Source organism: Mobula hypostoma, chromosome 29 (genome assembly GCF_963921235.1).
Source record: "Mobula hypostoma chromosome 29, sMobHyp1.1, whole genome shotgun sequence".
Classification (NCBI taxonomy): domain Eukaryota; kingdom Metazoa; phylum Chordata; class Chondrichthyes; order Myliobatiformes; family Myliobatidae; genus Mobula; species Mobula hypostoma.
Genome location: NC_086125.1, coordinates 14,752,394 through 14,768,588, shown reverse-complemented (window position 1 = coordinate 14,768,588; position 16,195 = coordinate 14,752,394). Strand labels below are relative to the sequence as shown.

The following is a 16,195-nucleotide window of genomic DNA, read 5'->3' as shown; positions in this document are numbered from 1 at the left end:
TTGTAAAGCATGTAAAACTAAAAATTCAAAAACTGAAATGTCAACAGTTCAAAAGTATTCAGACCCTTTTCTCTGTACTTAGTGAACTACCACTCGCAGGTACAGGTCGACCTTCACTAATCCAACTACCTGTAATCCGGTTCCTTCGATAATCCGGCACTGATTATGCTTAATGTGATCCTTCTGTAATTCGGCATTTTCACTAATCCGGCACTCCTCAGGTCCCGATGGTGCCGGATTAGTGAAGGTCAACCTGTATTACAGTCAGTGGTTTTCTTTTTTGGATAAGTCTCTATTAGCTTTGAATTATATGATCGAGCAAGATTTGCCCATTCCTCCTTGCAAAATTGCTCAAGCTGTGCCAGGTTAATTGGGGAGCCACGATGGACAGCAATCTTGACATCTTGCCCTTGCCAGAGATGTAAGATCGGATTAAGGTCAGGACTCTGGATCACTCAAGGACTTCAAATTTCTTTATTTAAAGGCCCTCCATGGTTGCTCTGGCAACATGTTTTAAGACCATAGACCATAAGATATAGGAGCAGAAGAAGGAGGCCAATCGGCCCATCGAGTCTGCTCCGGCATTCAATCATGGGCTAATCCAATTCTTCCAGTCATCCTCATTCCCCTGCCTTCACCCCATACCCTTTGATGTCCTGGCCAATCTAGAACCTATGTATCTCTGCCTTAAATACACCCAATGACTCGGCCTCCACAGCCGGTCATGGCAACAAATTCCACAGATTTACCACCCTCTGACTAAAGTAATTTCTCTACACCTCACTTCTAAATGGTCGTCCTTCAATCCTGAAGTCGTGCCCTCTTGTCCTAGAATCCCCTATGACGGGAAATAACTTTGCCATATCTAATCTGTTCAGGCCATTTAACATTCAGAATGTTTCTGTGAGATGCCCTCATTCTCCTGAACTCCAGGGAATACAGACCAAGAGCTGCCAGACATTCCTCATGTGGTAACCCTTTCATTCCTGGAATCATTCTCGTGAATTTTCTGTGAACCCTCTCCAATGTCAGTATATCCGTTCTAAAATAAGGAGCCCAAAACTGCACACAATACTCCAAGTGTGGTCTCAAGAGTGCCTTATAGAGCCTCAACATCACATCCCTGCTCTTATATGCTATACCTCTAAAAATGAATGCCAATATTGCATTCGCCTTCTTCAGCATCGACTCAACCTGGAGGTTAACCTTTAGGGTATCCTGCACATGGACTCCCAAGTCCCTTTGCATCTCTGCATTTTGAATTCTCTCCCCATCTAAATAATAGCCTGCCCATTTATTTCTTCTACCAAAGTGCATGACCATACACTTTCCAACATTTTATTTCATTTGCCGCTTTGCTCATTCCTCTCTGCAGGCGCTCTGTTTCCTTAACATTATCTGCTCCTCCACCTATCTTTGTATCATCGGCAAATTTAGCCACAAATCCATTAATCCCACAGTCCAAATCATTGACATACATCATAAAACGCAGCGGTCCCAACATCGACCCCTGTGGAACTCCACTGGTAACTGGCAGCCAGCCAAAATAGGATCCCTTTATTCCACTCTGTTTTCTGCTGATCCGCCAATGCTCCACCCATGCTAGTAACTTCCCTGTAATTTCACAGGCTCTTACCTAGCTAAGCAGCCTCATGTGTGGCACCTTGTCAACGGTGTTCTGGAAATCCAAGCACACCACATCTACTACATCTCCTTTGTCTACCCTGATTGTAATTTCCTCAAAAAATTGCAGTAGGTTTGTCAGGCAGGATTTTCTTTTCAGGAAACCGTGCTGGCTTTGGCCTATCTTGTCATGTGCCTCCAGATACTCTGTAATCTCATTCCTAACAATCAATTCCAATAACTTCCCAACCACTGATGTCAGGCTAACGGGTCGATAGTTTCCCATCTTCTGCCTCCCACCCATCTTGTATACCAGAGCAACATTTGCAATTTTCCAGTCATCCAGTATAATGCAAGAATCTATTGATTCTTGAAGGGTCATTGTTAACACCTCTGCAATCTCTCCAGCTACTTCCTTCAGAACCCGAGGGTGCATTCCATCAGCTCCAGGAGATTTATTCACCCTCAGATCATTCAGCTTCCCGGGCGCCTTCTCAGTCGTAATTTTCACTGCACATACTTCACTTCCCTGACACTGTTAAATGTCCGGTATACTGCAGATGTCTTCCACTGTGAAGACTGATCCAAAATACACATTCAGTTCCTCTGCCATCTCTGCGTCTCTCATTACAATATCTCCAGCATAATTTTCTATTTGTCCTACATCTACCCTTGACTCTGTTTTACCCTTTATATACTTAAAAAAGCTTTTAGTATCTTCTTTGATATTAGTCACAAGCTTCCTTTCATAATTCATCTTTTCCTTCCGAATAATCATCTTAGTTTCCTTCTGCAAGTTTCTAAAAGCTTCCCAATCCTCTTATCTTCCCTCTAGCTTTGGCTTCCTTGTATCCCTTCCCTTTTGCTTCTACTTTGGTTCTGACTTCACTTGTCAGCCACTATCCTTCTTCCATTCGAAAATTTCCTCTTATTTGGAATATATCTATCTTGCACTTTCCTCATTTTTCGTAGAAACTCCAGCCATTGGTGCTCTGCTGTCCTTTCTACTAGTGTCCCTTTCCAGTCATCCTTGGCCAGTTCCTCTCTCATGCCATTGTAATTTCCTCTATTCCACTGGAATACCAACACATTGAACTTGAATTTCTCCTTCTCAAATTTCAAAGTGAACTCGATCATATTGTGACCACTGTTCCCTCAGGGTTCCTTAACGTTACGCTCTCTTTATCACCTCCAGATCATTGCACAACACCCAGTCCAGCACAACCGATCCCCTAGTGGGCTCAACAACAAGCTGTTCTAAAAAGCCATCCCTTAGACATTCTACATATTCTCTCTCTTGAGGTCCAGTACTAGACTGGTTTTCCCAATCCACTTTCATGTTAAAATCCCCAGCGATTATCATGACATCGCCCTTCTGACACACCTTTTCTATCTTCCGCTGTAATTTGTAATCCACGTCCCGGTTGCTGTTTGGAGGCCTGTATACAACTGCCATTAGGGTCCTTTTACCCTTGCCATTTCTTAACTCAACCCACAGAGACTCTATAACTTCCAATCCTATGTCATCCCTTTCTAATGATTTAATATTATTTCTTATACACAGGGCCACACCACCCCCTCTGCCTATTATCTATCTTTCCGATACACCATCTATCTTTGGACGTGCAGCTCCTAATGGCAGCCATCCTTTAGCCAAGTTTCAGGGATGGCCACAATGTCATACTTGTCAATCTGTAGCTGAATTTCAAGTTTTGGGCTGTTGTCCTGCTGAAAGACTAACTTCCTTGACAGCTTAGGCTTTCTGGCAAAGGCTAGCAAGTTTTTATCCCGGAATACCTCTATATTTAGCAGCATTCATCTTCCTATCAATCCTGACCAGATTTCCAGTCCCTCCTGCTGAAAAGCATCCACACAGCACGATGCTATCTCCATCACACTTTACAGTAGGAATGATGTTACCTGGCTGATGCACATAATTAGACTTGCACCATATGTACTGCTTAGTATTGAGACCAAATAGTTCCACTTTAGTTTCATCCAACCACAAGACCTTCTTCCACATCTTTACATTATCTCTAAGTGATGATTTGCAAAGTCTTTACAGACAATGAGCTGTCTTTTTTTAGCAATTAGTATGGTGTAACTCTAATACTGTGAATTTTAACTCTGGGGGAAAAAGATACTGTAAATCTATCTATGCCTCTCATAATATTATAAACCTCTATCAGATCTCTGCTTAGCCTCCAATGCTCGGGAGAAAACACCCCAAGTTTGTCCAACCTCTCATGATAGCAGATGCCCTCTAATTCTGGCAGTGTCCTCTTCTTCATCCTCTCCAAAACCTCGACATCCTTCCTATAATAGGGGAACCAGAAAAGCACACAATACTCCAGATGTAGCTTAGCTAGAGTTTTGTTAAGCTGGATCATAACTTCTTGATTTTTGACCTCCATGCCTCAACTAATAAAGGCAAGGTGATTTAAAAAAATATATTGTTTTTTGAGCTTTGCCCGGCGCACGATGCTAGCGCTCGCAGTGGTGGGCAGTAATCGAATTAGCAATCTTATTAGAGGTCTCTTAGCCCAGTATGGCAGTACACAGTAGGACTGTGTTTATTTAGTTGGATCCATTCTCAGTTTTTCACATGAGATAGGGAAGGCCTTTGATTTTTGGTGAGTGCTGATTGCACAGAGGGGAGGACAGTAGGCTGATGAGGAGTGTGAAGTGTGTTTTCTGAGCACTGAATGGGCTTGCCCAATTTGGCCTCTCCCTCCTGAATTACCTCCACCATCTTCCCCTTATGCAAAACCTACTGACTTTTGGCAGCAAACAAACTCTACCAGTGTAGTAGAAAATTGGAGAGAAATTTCATTCAAAACAAGGATTTTTTCTGCACTGCGACTCAGCTGCTGGCCTGGTGTTTTGCTGCTGTTGTAAACGTTGCAAAAGGTGGATTGTGTAGGTTAGAAGTGAATTTTCTTGAGAAGTATTCATATTTTTGTGGTTTTCTCATTTATTATTTATTATGCTGTTCTATTTTATCTTTTATAAAATGTTGTCTTGGGCTATATTTTTATTCATGTTGCTTTGGCTTATGGTTTTTAGTAACCTTACTATTCAACATTTTTGTGCTGTAAATAGCTTTAATTAAAATCAAATTACAGCCTTTATTTAAATTGAATCTACTGGGCCTACCTTTAGAAAAATTAAATCCCATTTTGGCTTAAGCCAGTCACTGAACAGAAATTTAAGTTTGCCTTATGAGTTTTTAAAATTTATGAAAGAGAAAGAAAAAAAAATAATTTCAAGAAAGGTAAGCTAAGCTTAACTACCTGTTTTTTATTTCAAAAAGGGTTGGCTAAAAGTTTATTCTTTACTCAAAAGAGCACTGACAATTATTTTTGATTATTATACCTACAACTTACTGATCACGCTAATATACCATGAGCTGTAGGTATAATAATTTTTATGCAGGGGTTCCCTGAGAAAGGTGCCCTATGATACATCTCATCAAGTTCTGGAATCTCATCCATATTAATGCTCTTTAAGAAACTACGGGCACTGTTCTCCATATCCTCCATGTCATTTTCCTTGGCTTAACAAAATGGGGCAAAGAGCAGAAAGCTTTCTCCTTTCACAAACAAAAGGGGTTCTGCAGATGCTGGAAGTCCAAGCAACACACACAAAATGCTGGAGGAGCGCATCAGGCCAGGCAGCATCAATGGGGAAAAAAAAGTACAGTCGATGTTTCGGGCCAAGACCCTTTGGCAGGACTGGAGGAAAAAAGATGAGGAGTAAATTCAAAAGCTGGGCGAAGGGAGAGAGAAACACTAGGTGATACCAAGAGGGTGGGGGAATGAAGTAAATAGCTGGGAAGTTGAATGTTGAAAGAGATAAAGGGCTGGAGACGGAGGAGTCTGACAGGTGGGGATAGAAGGCCATGGACGAAAGAAAACAGGGGAGGGGCACCAGTGGGATGCAGTGGGCAGGCAAGGATATAAGGTGAGAGAGGGAAAAGGGAATGGGGAGTGGTGAAGGAGAGGGCTGGGGCAGGGTGGATTACTGAGAGTTCAAGAAATCGATGTTTATGCCATCAGGGTGGTGGCTACCCAGTTGGAATATAAGGTGTTGCTCCTCCGATCTGAGTGTGGCCTCATTGCGACAGTAGAGGAGGCCATCGATTGCCATATCGGAATGGGGAGTGGAATTAAAAGGGGTGCCCACTGGGAGATCCTGCTTCTTCTGGTGGATGGAGCATAAGTGCCCAGTGAAACGCTCTCCCAGTCTACGTTGGGTCTCACCAATATACACGAGGCCACACCAGGAGCACTGGACACAGTATATGACCCCAACAAACTCACAGGTGAAGTGTTGCCTCACCTGGAAAGACTGTTTGGGGCCCTGAATGGTAGTGAGGGAAGAGGTGTAGTAGCACTTGTTCCACTTGCAAGGTTAAGTGCCAGGAGGAAGATCAGTGGAGAGGGATGAATGGACAAGGGAGTCGCGTAGGGACCGATCCCTGCAGAAAGCAGAAAGTGTTTCCTTTGTACATTCTCACTCTGTACTTCTGTTATATAATATTTCTCATGGTTTCATGGTCTTTAGCCACAATTTTCATTACTATATACAACACATATGCTACATACAAAATAGCAAAGACCTTTGTTCTCCAGAGCCATACTTATACCATTTTCTTTTCTTTACAGATGCCAGAGGAAGAAGCCTTTTGTGTGTTTGTGCGTTTGATGCAAGAGTACCGGTTAAGGGAGCTGTTCAAGCCCACTATGGCAGAGCTGGGGCTCTGCATCTACCAGTTTGAGTATTTAATACAGGTAACTTGGTGAATCTTATTCAGTCAGACCTTGTACTTGAAATAAATGTAATAACTTACTCATCCACAAAATGGTGTGTAATAAATGCCTGAAGTGGTTTCAAGCTGTGTATCACAGATCTGAACTAAATGAGATAAGACTTAAAGTCATTGGAGGGTGATGTATATTGGTATTAATATGCCCATAATAAGGAACTGTTGAATTTTAAGCCTGCTTTCTTGGCAATTTTCCATAGTCATATTTTTGCAAACTAGAAATAGTTGTGAAATTAGTGTTAGTGAATAAAAGCAACTGGCAAATTAAATGAGACAGAAAGCCAATAAATCTGCAAGACCTGATGATCTTTCTCCCAATGTTTTGAAAGAGATCATGAAAAGAGATGATCTATGCACCTGCCATTTTATAAAAGTCTACAGATTCTAAAATGGATTCCCACAGGTAGAAAGGTACCATTGTATAAGAAAGAAGGCAGGGAAAATGGGACGGCTGCTTTAGCCAATAGTAAAGAAATTCTTAGAATCTATTTAGTAAGGGGTAGCACAGCATTTAAAAAATTATTAATAGGTTTGTAGGTTTAGGCAGAATTAATGAGGAACTACAAGGTGGAACCTCTAAGCAGTAACAAGCAGAACAGGTAAGGGGGAAGTAGGGATAGGTATATATGGACTTTCAGAAGTCCAAATTTGGTTATCAAACAAAATGGGAGTAAATAAGTTCAAAGTAAATTTATTATCAAAGTACATATATGTCACCTTATACAACCCTGAGATTCATTTTTACAGGCATACTTAGTAAATCCAAGAACCATAATAGAATCGATGAAGACTGCACCCAACAGGATTGACAAACAACCAACTTATTTGCAAAAGATAACAAACTGTTCAAATACAAAAATAATAATAATAAATAAATAATGAACAAGTATCGAGGACATGAGATGAAGAGTCTGTCAAAGTGAGCCATGGACAGAGGATTGTTAATAGACAGGAAACAGAACAGGCATAAAAGAATTATTTTCAGGTTAGGAAGCTCCATCTAAAATGATTCTGCAGTAATTGATGAGAACACGTTGCCTTGCATACATCACTGTATAAGTTGAAGATGGCTTGGAGCATGATTTAGATTTCATCTCATTGTGTAATGGAAAAGGCTCAGGGTATCTCACCTTCTGCTGTTCCTTTATTCTTCCATTTTCTTCCCTCTACCACACTCACACTTCCCCATGTTCCAATTGTCAAAGTGTCGAGGAGAGGTGAGGATTTTCAAAACTCTAGTTGTTAGGATCTGAATTAGAGGTAGTCAGTCTGGCTTTATGTGTGGAAATCATGTCGCACAAGTTTGATTCAGCTTGTCCAGGAAATGAGAAAACACGGTATCTAAGAAGAGCTAGCTAATTGGATACAAAATTGGCTTGGTAGTAGGAGGCAGTGGGTGGAAATGGAGATTCAAAACAGATAGAATCAACCCTGAGATTCAAAACAGTTCAGCACAGGCCCATTTATCTGTGCTAAACACTATGCCAAATTAAACTACCCCTCCTCTCTTTGTGCGTGATCGGCATCCCTCCATTCTCTGCATATTCATGTGTCTATCTAAAATACCACTGCCTCCTCTACTACCCCTGGCAGTGCAGTGTGATACTATAGTATAAATGACTATAAATTAAGAAATATTAAAAATAAATAAGTAGTGCCAAAAGTGAGGTAGCGTTCATGGCCCCTGGTAGCACATTCCAGGCACATTTCCTCCTCACTTAAATGCTTGTCCTATAGTATTTGATATTTCTACTGTGAGAGACAGATCTTGACTGTTCACTCTATCTATGCTTCTGATAATTTTATGAACTTTCATCTCTGAGGTCTCCCCTCAGCTTCTAACACTCGAGAGCAGGGGTTCCCAACCTGGGGTCCACGGACCGCTTGCTTAATGGTATAGGTCCATGGCATAAGAAAGGTTGGGAATGCCTGCTCGAGAAAAACAACCCATGTTTGTCCAAACTCTCCTTCTAATAAAGGCAGCATTCTAGTAAATCTCGTGTACTATTTCCAATATTTCCACAATTTTTCAGATTGAATACTGATAATCGGTGCATCACCTTCTGTTATGCAGGCCGAACTTGGAGTATTGTGTGCAATTCTAATCACCTCACTATAAAAAGCATATGGTTAAGCCACAGTGGGTTCAGAAAAGATTCACAAGAATGTTATTTGGATTGGAGGTTTGAGTGGTAAGGAGAGATTGGATAAACTGATCTGTTTTCCTTGAGCAGCAGAGTCCTAGAGGTAACAGAATTTTATAAAATATTGAGAGGCGTAGACAGAAGAGATGAAGTGAGTGTATTGTAGGAGGTCCTTAAAATAGAGGATTGTTTAAGGTGAGAGGGAAGTGGTTTAAAGAGGATATGAGGGTAAGCGTTTCCACACATAGTAGTCGTTATCTGGAACAAATTGCCAGAGGAGGTGGAAGAGTTAGGAACAGTAATAACATTAAAGAGACACCTAGACTGGTACCTTGAATGAACATGACATAGAGGAATATGAAATTAATGTAGGCAAGTAGGGTCGGTATAAATGAGCATGATGGTAGGCATAGAAAGTAGGCTGAAGGGTCTGTTTCTATTCTGTACAGCTTTGTGAATGCTTTTTGCTGAACAAAGCTGATAATTGTTTCCACAAAGTATTCTAAAGGGGAATTGGACTTGTGGGTGATATTTTGGGGAGGAACAGCAAACATGGATTGTTTGACACAGCCCAATTGCTCTTTTGGAAATCAAGTAAAAGGGATGAAGTGATCCTTCATTGTTTCTCTGATTTATGGCTGCTTTCTGGTGCTACACAACAAACAAAGAAATCTTTATTAAATTCATATTATGATTTGAGCCCATGACCTGTGGGGTACTGATCTATTAGTGTACTCTGATTTGCAATACTATTACTACTATATCTACCCACAAGGGTAGACATGATTGTACAAATCAGAATGTCTCCTCATTGCTCTCCAAAAGTTTGCAGATGGGATTTATGATGCATTTTAATTATTTTTATAAATTTCCTTGAAGTCTCATGTGAAATTCTAGGAACTGTGATTGAAATACATGCAGTATATAGTATGGTAACCAACGATAGTTGGACCGATTTATTAAAAAGCATTGAGATGTCTGATTAGTCCTGTACTGTATGTAAGCTTTACTGTGCTTTATCTTTTGTTTTTCAGGACCAATTGCCTGAATTGAATGTACATTTTCGGTCGCAGAGCTTCCATACGTCAATGTATGCCTCCTCATGGTTCCTCACTATTTTTCTCACTACGTTTTCCCTGCCTTTAGCCACTAGAATATTTGACATATTTATGTATGAGGTAAGCACCTCAAACTAATATCAATTGACAAATGATTGATTGGTCTGGTCAATTTTGCTGACAATCCTTACTGAGATGAGTATCTATGTATTTTCCCAAGCAATGACTGACACAGATAGGGTAAATTTTGTTCTTCTTTGAGGTACAAGTGCCGAGGGTTGAAAGGACTGAGCACTATCTGGTGGAGAAGCAAGGAAGAATTATATTGACATTTTTCATTTCAGGGGACTCTGGCTTCAACATCTGATTGAAGGATGGAGAAAGAGTGCTTTTCCTGACATCAATCTTCACCCCTACATCCTTTAGAAAACATAGACATAGAAAACATAGAAAATAGGTGCAGGAGTAGGCCATTCGGCCCTTCGAGCCTGCACCGCCATTTATTATGATCATGACTGATCATCCAACTCAGAACCCTGCACCAGCCTTCCCTCCATACCCTCTGATCCCCCTAGCCACAAGGGCCATATCTAACTCCCTCTTAAATATAGCCAATGAACTGGCCTCAACTGTTTCCTGTGGCAGAGAATTCCACAGATTCACCATTCTCTGTGTGAAGAAGTTTTTCCTAATCTCAGTCCTAAAAGGCTTCGCCTTTATCCTCAAACTGTGACCCCTCGTTCTGGACTTCCCCAACATCAGGAACAATCTTCCTGCATCTAGCCTGTCCAATCCCTTTAGGATTTTATATGTTTCAATCAGATCCCCCCTCAATCTTCTAAATTCCAACGAGTACAAGCCTAGTTCATCCAGTCTTTCTTCATATGAAAGTCCTGCCATCCCAGGAATCGATCTGGTGAACCTTCTTTGTACTCCCTCTATGGCAAGGATGTCTTTCCTCAGATTAGGGGACCAAAACTGCACACAATCATCTACAAATTTACACACAACAATCTACAAATGTACAGTTCTGATGTGATATCGACACCAGGTCCCTTGCAAAATCACTGTTGCATCTGCAATGGTACCTTTCCACAAAACAGCAGTATACACAAATCCTGACCTTTTACCTCTTCTCTCTACTGTCCTTAGCCTCAAATACACTATGGCAAGGAATTTCACAATACGGTCTTCTTTACTTCATGAAGACCAGATGCAGATTGAATGACCGTAGTGCAGAACACCACTGTTAAGTCCACAAGCACACCCTGAACTTCCAGTCATTCATTACTTGAATTCTATTTCACTCCTATTCTGATCCCTTCATGCTCACCTCCCGACACTTTTCCAACAAAGGTAAACAGTTTTTTTCAATAGCACCTTGTGTTTTAAATTGGCTTTCCATGCTCAGCACTGAACTCAACAATCAATATTTCTAGCAGTCACTGCTGGTAATTTCAAATTACTAATGTATAATTGCAACTGTTCCAATCTCCTTGTCTTTTTACCAGCCTTCCACACGTTGCAATGTTCCTAATGCCATATCATTTCTCTTGGATTCCTACCTGCTACAGTGTAGGCTTTTCTCTCTAGAGCGAAGGAAGATGAAAAGTGACTTGACAGAGGTGTAAGAGGTGTAGATCAAGTGGATAGCTGGAGATTTTTTTCCCAGGCTGGAAAATAGTTAATATGAGGAGGCATAACTTTAAGGTGATTTGAGGAACTTAGAGGGGAGATGTCCAAGGTAAGTTCTTTGTATAGAGAGTGGTGAGTGCATGGAGCACCTTGCTGGGGTGGTAGTAGAGGCAGATACATGTGGGCATTTAAGAAACTCTTAGATAGACAATTGGATGATAGAAAAGTGGTTTGTTATGAAGGAGGGAAGGATTAGATTGATCTTTGAGTTGGTTAAAAGGTTGGCACACTATGTTGTGCTGAAGGCCTGAATTGTGCTGTAGTGTTCGCCTCACCTCCCAAATGTATATACCTTGGAAGCATCATATCTACCTATCTCTGTCTCTGTCTCTCCACCCCCCCACCCCAAGAAGAAAAAAGGAGTCAGCACAATTGGGAAATTTGAAAGAACTCACTCCAGAATATTTGTGTGTTGTCTTTCTGGAGTGACCTCTATTCATCATTTTCTCCATCCTTCAATCAGATGTTGGGGCCAGGGTCCCCTGAAATATAAAATGTCAATATAATTCTTCTTTGCTTCTCCACCAGATAGTGCTCAGTAACCCCCCTCATCCCACCTGATCTACCCTCAACCCAGGAGCTGAGATATCAAATGTCAGGCCTTATCTGAAGGTTTGATAACAATTGCAGCAAGGATCTCTGAGACTTTTTGTCTATTGTTATAGAATCTTGCCCCTGTGACTAATCCATCTTTGCCCAGGCAGCCAACTTCCAGCATAGTAACTAGTGCTGGCGGAGGCATGACACTGTTTCACTGTGCCTGGACTTTGAACACTGAAGCCGGAGTTTAAATGTGCTTTCTTTTGGATGAAAATAATTTCATGACAGCTTTTCAGTCAGGCAAAAAGCAACACAGGATCATTTGGTTTAGAGATGTTGGTGGTTTAAAACCTTATGAATACACTTTACTGTTTGATTAAGCTATCATATATTCACAGTATCAGGTGTATAATACCACTTCATATTGGTTGAGAAAAGAGTAGAATGACTAACTTAATAATATTAAAAAACTAATTTAAAAATTTATTATTGCTGAAGCAGGAGTAGATGAAAGAGGTCATTTATAAGAATTATCGGCACTTCCATCTTGCATTTTGTTCTTTCGGTTTAATCGTTGGTTGATTCATTGTTTCGCGTAATATTGCGTCTGTATTGGCAGGGTTTGGAAGTAGTCTTTCGCATTGGAATGGCTATCCTTCAGTTTAATCAAGTGGAACTGATGCAACTTGACATGGAAGGAATGTCACAGGTAAATGTGATCACAGAAAACTTGTGCTTTCTCTGATCCTGGGATCAGTTATATCTGTCATAGTTCCATCTTGCTGGAAAGCTTCAGCTTCAGGGTTGACAAAGACAAGATTGTTTTTTTGCTTACTCAGTCACAGTGAAAGATCCTAAAATCTTTTAAGTGACAATTCGATCACAGAAAGAAATATTGTCATTAACTTCTCCCCGTTTTCCGGCAAGCTCCATTTCCTTCCCCCGACTTGTCCACTATCCTGTGGCATATGGAGAAGGAAGGGTTAAAGCAAGTGAGCTGTTCAGAGGGCTGTCAATGGAGTTTTTTTATAGATTACTTCCCCGATTGAATATCTAATGGTAGGCAGAGGAAGCTAGATTTCCTGTCAGTTACATAGCACCTATTGTTCCAGCATGGAATCATGAGAGCTGGCAGTGGAATGTGCTGCTCTTACAACGGGCAGATTTTTTGTGTGTTAACTGATAGTGAAGGCTTCACTTTCCATTTCTGGGCTTTTATGATTTTTGCATCTGAACAGCAATTTTGTTAGCTGAAGAGTACTGTTCTGAAAACACATTCTCATGCTATTTCTAATCTAGATTTCTAGTTATCTCATTACTACTAAGAGAATAATTCTGCTCTTCCACCTTCTCCCAATCCTCGTCAAGACATTTGAATAACTTTACATGAATTTGAATGAGATAAAACAAGTTTCAGAAAAAATACTTCCCATTAATTATGGCTTACTTTAAGATACGTTTAATAAAAGTAGAATTGAAGAGTAGAATCTGAAAACTGGGACCACTTGATGGCACTATTGAAAGTGAAGTTCAAGTGTGCGTTAAGGAAATGCTGTACGTATATGTAGGGTTTACATAACAGATTTTGAAACAAACTTCTGTGTGGTGTTAGTATTTTGCAGAGTCTTCAAATAAGAACAACTACAAGATCAGTCATTCCATGTTCTGTGGAATGGGCCACGTTGAGACTTGCCCTAGTACTGAAAAAGGTTCCCTTTTAACAACTGGGTTATTGTTTTCTTTAGTAATTTTAAGTTTGTTGATGTTGCTTAATCATACCCAGTCACTGATAATTTATTAATTATGTATAAAATGGCTATTACTTCTTTGGACCTTCAAAACGTGTTTGGTAAAGTCTCACAGGAGATCTGATACTCATTGAAGATAAAGTATTGTCCTGCTTAGAAGCAGCATACGAAGCAGCTATACTCATATGGGTTGCATCTGACCAGTGGTATCCTACAAAGATCTGTGGCAGCAAAACTGTTCTCCACGTCCCAGAGATGAGGGTCTTCAGTCCTGTGAATAGACAGGAAAGTTGGAATCGTTCTCCTTGAGGCAGCAGAGGTTGTGAGGAGGCAAGATATTTAAGATAATAAATGATGTAGAGTAAATGGAGGGAAACTTCTGTCACTGGGGGAGAGGTCTAGAACCAAGATGAAAATGTTTGGCAAACCAATTCAAAATCAAGAAAGCATTTCTTTATGCAGCAAATATTTAGGACCTGGAATGTGCAGTCAGAGAAGCAGATTTAATGTATAATTGAAAAGGGAGATGGTTGAGAATCACCATTTTTATGGTTAGAGAGACAGGATAAGTGACTGTTAATAGTTGTATTGCTCCTGTATGGAACCAGTATGTGCTTGACAAACCCAATAACCTCCTTTCACATGGTAATCATTCTGCAAGTCTGTGATGCTTCGTGTATGGAAGCAACACATGTGTTTCTTTTTTTTTTCCCCACAGCACTTTCAAAAGGTGATCCCACAACAGTTTGATAGCTGTCCCGACAAATTGATCCTGAAGGCTTACCAGGTCAAGTACAACCCAAAGAAAATGAAGAAGTATGTAACCAATACATCATACCTTTTGGAGTTAACTGTAGTATGAATGTTAGAGAGTGCTTCCTCGTCCTTGTCCATCAGAATATGCAGATGAGTTCTATTTTGAGTAGTAGAATCATAAAATCTTGGAGAAGATATTTGGTCTTTCGTGATTAATAATTATTAAGCCAAATTCTATTTACTAATTATTTTGAAAATAATTATTGCAATCTCACCATTCTTGGCTGAAAAATAATCTCATCTCCTTCTACCTTAAATCTATGTCTTCTAGTTATTGTTCGCTGTCTCTCTCTATCCAAGTTATTTTGATTCCTCTATTGTAAAGAAGATGCTCTCAGCCTATTTAATTGTTCCTCTTAGCTAAAACTCTCCATCTTGGCAGCATCCTTGGATCTCTGTCATTATCCTCTCTGGTCTCATCTCATTCCTGTAAAGTAGTGTCTGGATAGTACATAATTGGAGTTTTTTATGCCTAAGGCTCACCAGCTACATTGCAGCTCTGAGTGTTGAATTTTAGTGTATTCTCAGGTCCAGGAATAAGGTTTGAACTTTGACTTTCTTGGTCTGAATGAAAGTATACCAAATTGAAGAGAATTTTATTTCTAGAAGTACAGGTGTTTTCCAATGTTTGATTAGATTTTCCATAAGAGTGACTTGGTGGCCTAGCTAATAGACTAGTTCCTCACAGCTTCATTGAATCAGATACAACTCTGACCTCTGATATTTTCTGAACTTTCACATACTCCTGAGGCTGTCACCTTCCTTTGGGTGTTCTGGTTTTACCCACATCCTAATGATATATGTTAGTAGGCTAATTATACAACTTCAATTGCCTCTAGTCACCCTATATTAGTAGGTGATAGAATCTGTGAGATTTGATGGAAATGTTGGGAGAATAAATTACAGTTATTGCAGAATTGGTATAAGTGGATGTTTGATGGCTGACACACACCGTAGACTGAATAAATTGCTTCCATGCAATATGGCTCTGAATTTGTCACTATGTATAGGACCATTTCAAAGTACCTTACTGAATATTTCTTGATCAGATTCACCAAAACAATCTAACTGCTACTGAGCAGGGAGATGGATGATTTACTTAAGGAGCTGACACAGGGTCGAGTGGCATTGGGGCACATGTTTTCGCTACTTTAAACTAACAATGGAGAAGTGGCAGATCGTGACCAATGTTTGGAATAGTGAAGAAAGAATATGATTAAAGGAAGCCATAAGTCCACAACTTTGTCAATCTTCTCAGTTGTTTATGTACTGTATCTGAGCCATTGAAGATTCTGCATGAACTTTATAGTGAGAGGAAATGTAATGAGAAAGTTAGTGATCTTGAAACTTTCAGAAGACAATGTCAATTAATCTCTGCCCAGGACTCTTTAATATTGTTTAAGGATATCTTCCTGAAATCACTGTTAACTGTAAGGTAGTTCAGAGTAGATTCTTATGTGACCATTAAGTTGATAGCATTCTAAATGAATTTGAAAGGCAATTCATAACCCTAGGCAAACATCACTAATGCCCAAATGCATATATGCACCATCTCTCCCCCACCCTACACACTATTTGAGTAAAGCTGATTAATTATGTGCCTATTGTAGAATCAATAAAATTAATCATCTCCTTCAGCAGGAACTAATGAAGAAAGGTTCTTTGAAGTTCTGCTATGGGGGCAGACAATTTGTGAAAAATCTGATCCAATGTTTGAAAATTTACTTGGGAGTAAAACCAGCT

General features: G+C 40.1%; 1 protein-coding gene across 4 annotated transcripts in view; it reads left to right on the top strand.

The window, feature by feature from the left end:
* LOC134339458 (EVI5-like protein) overlaps positions 1 to 16,195 on the top strand; it is a 275,292-nt gene that overhangs the window by 90,657 nt on the left and 168,440 nt on the right. For all 4 annotated transcript variants that reach the window (XM_063035989.1, XM_063035988.1, XM_063035987.1 and 1 more), the window contains exons 7-10: positions 6,291 to 6,416; positions 9,630 to 9,773; positions 12,508 to 12,597; positions 14,355 to 14,452. In XM_063035989.1, coding sequence (XP_062892059.1) covers positions 6,291 to 6,416; positions 9,630 to 9,773; positions 12,508 to 12,597; positions 14,355 to 14,452 — 458 coding nt within the window. The remainder of the gene's footprint in view (positions 1 to 6,290; positions 6,417 to 9,629; positions 9,774 to 12,507; positions 12,598 to 14,354; positions 14,453 to 16,195) is intronic.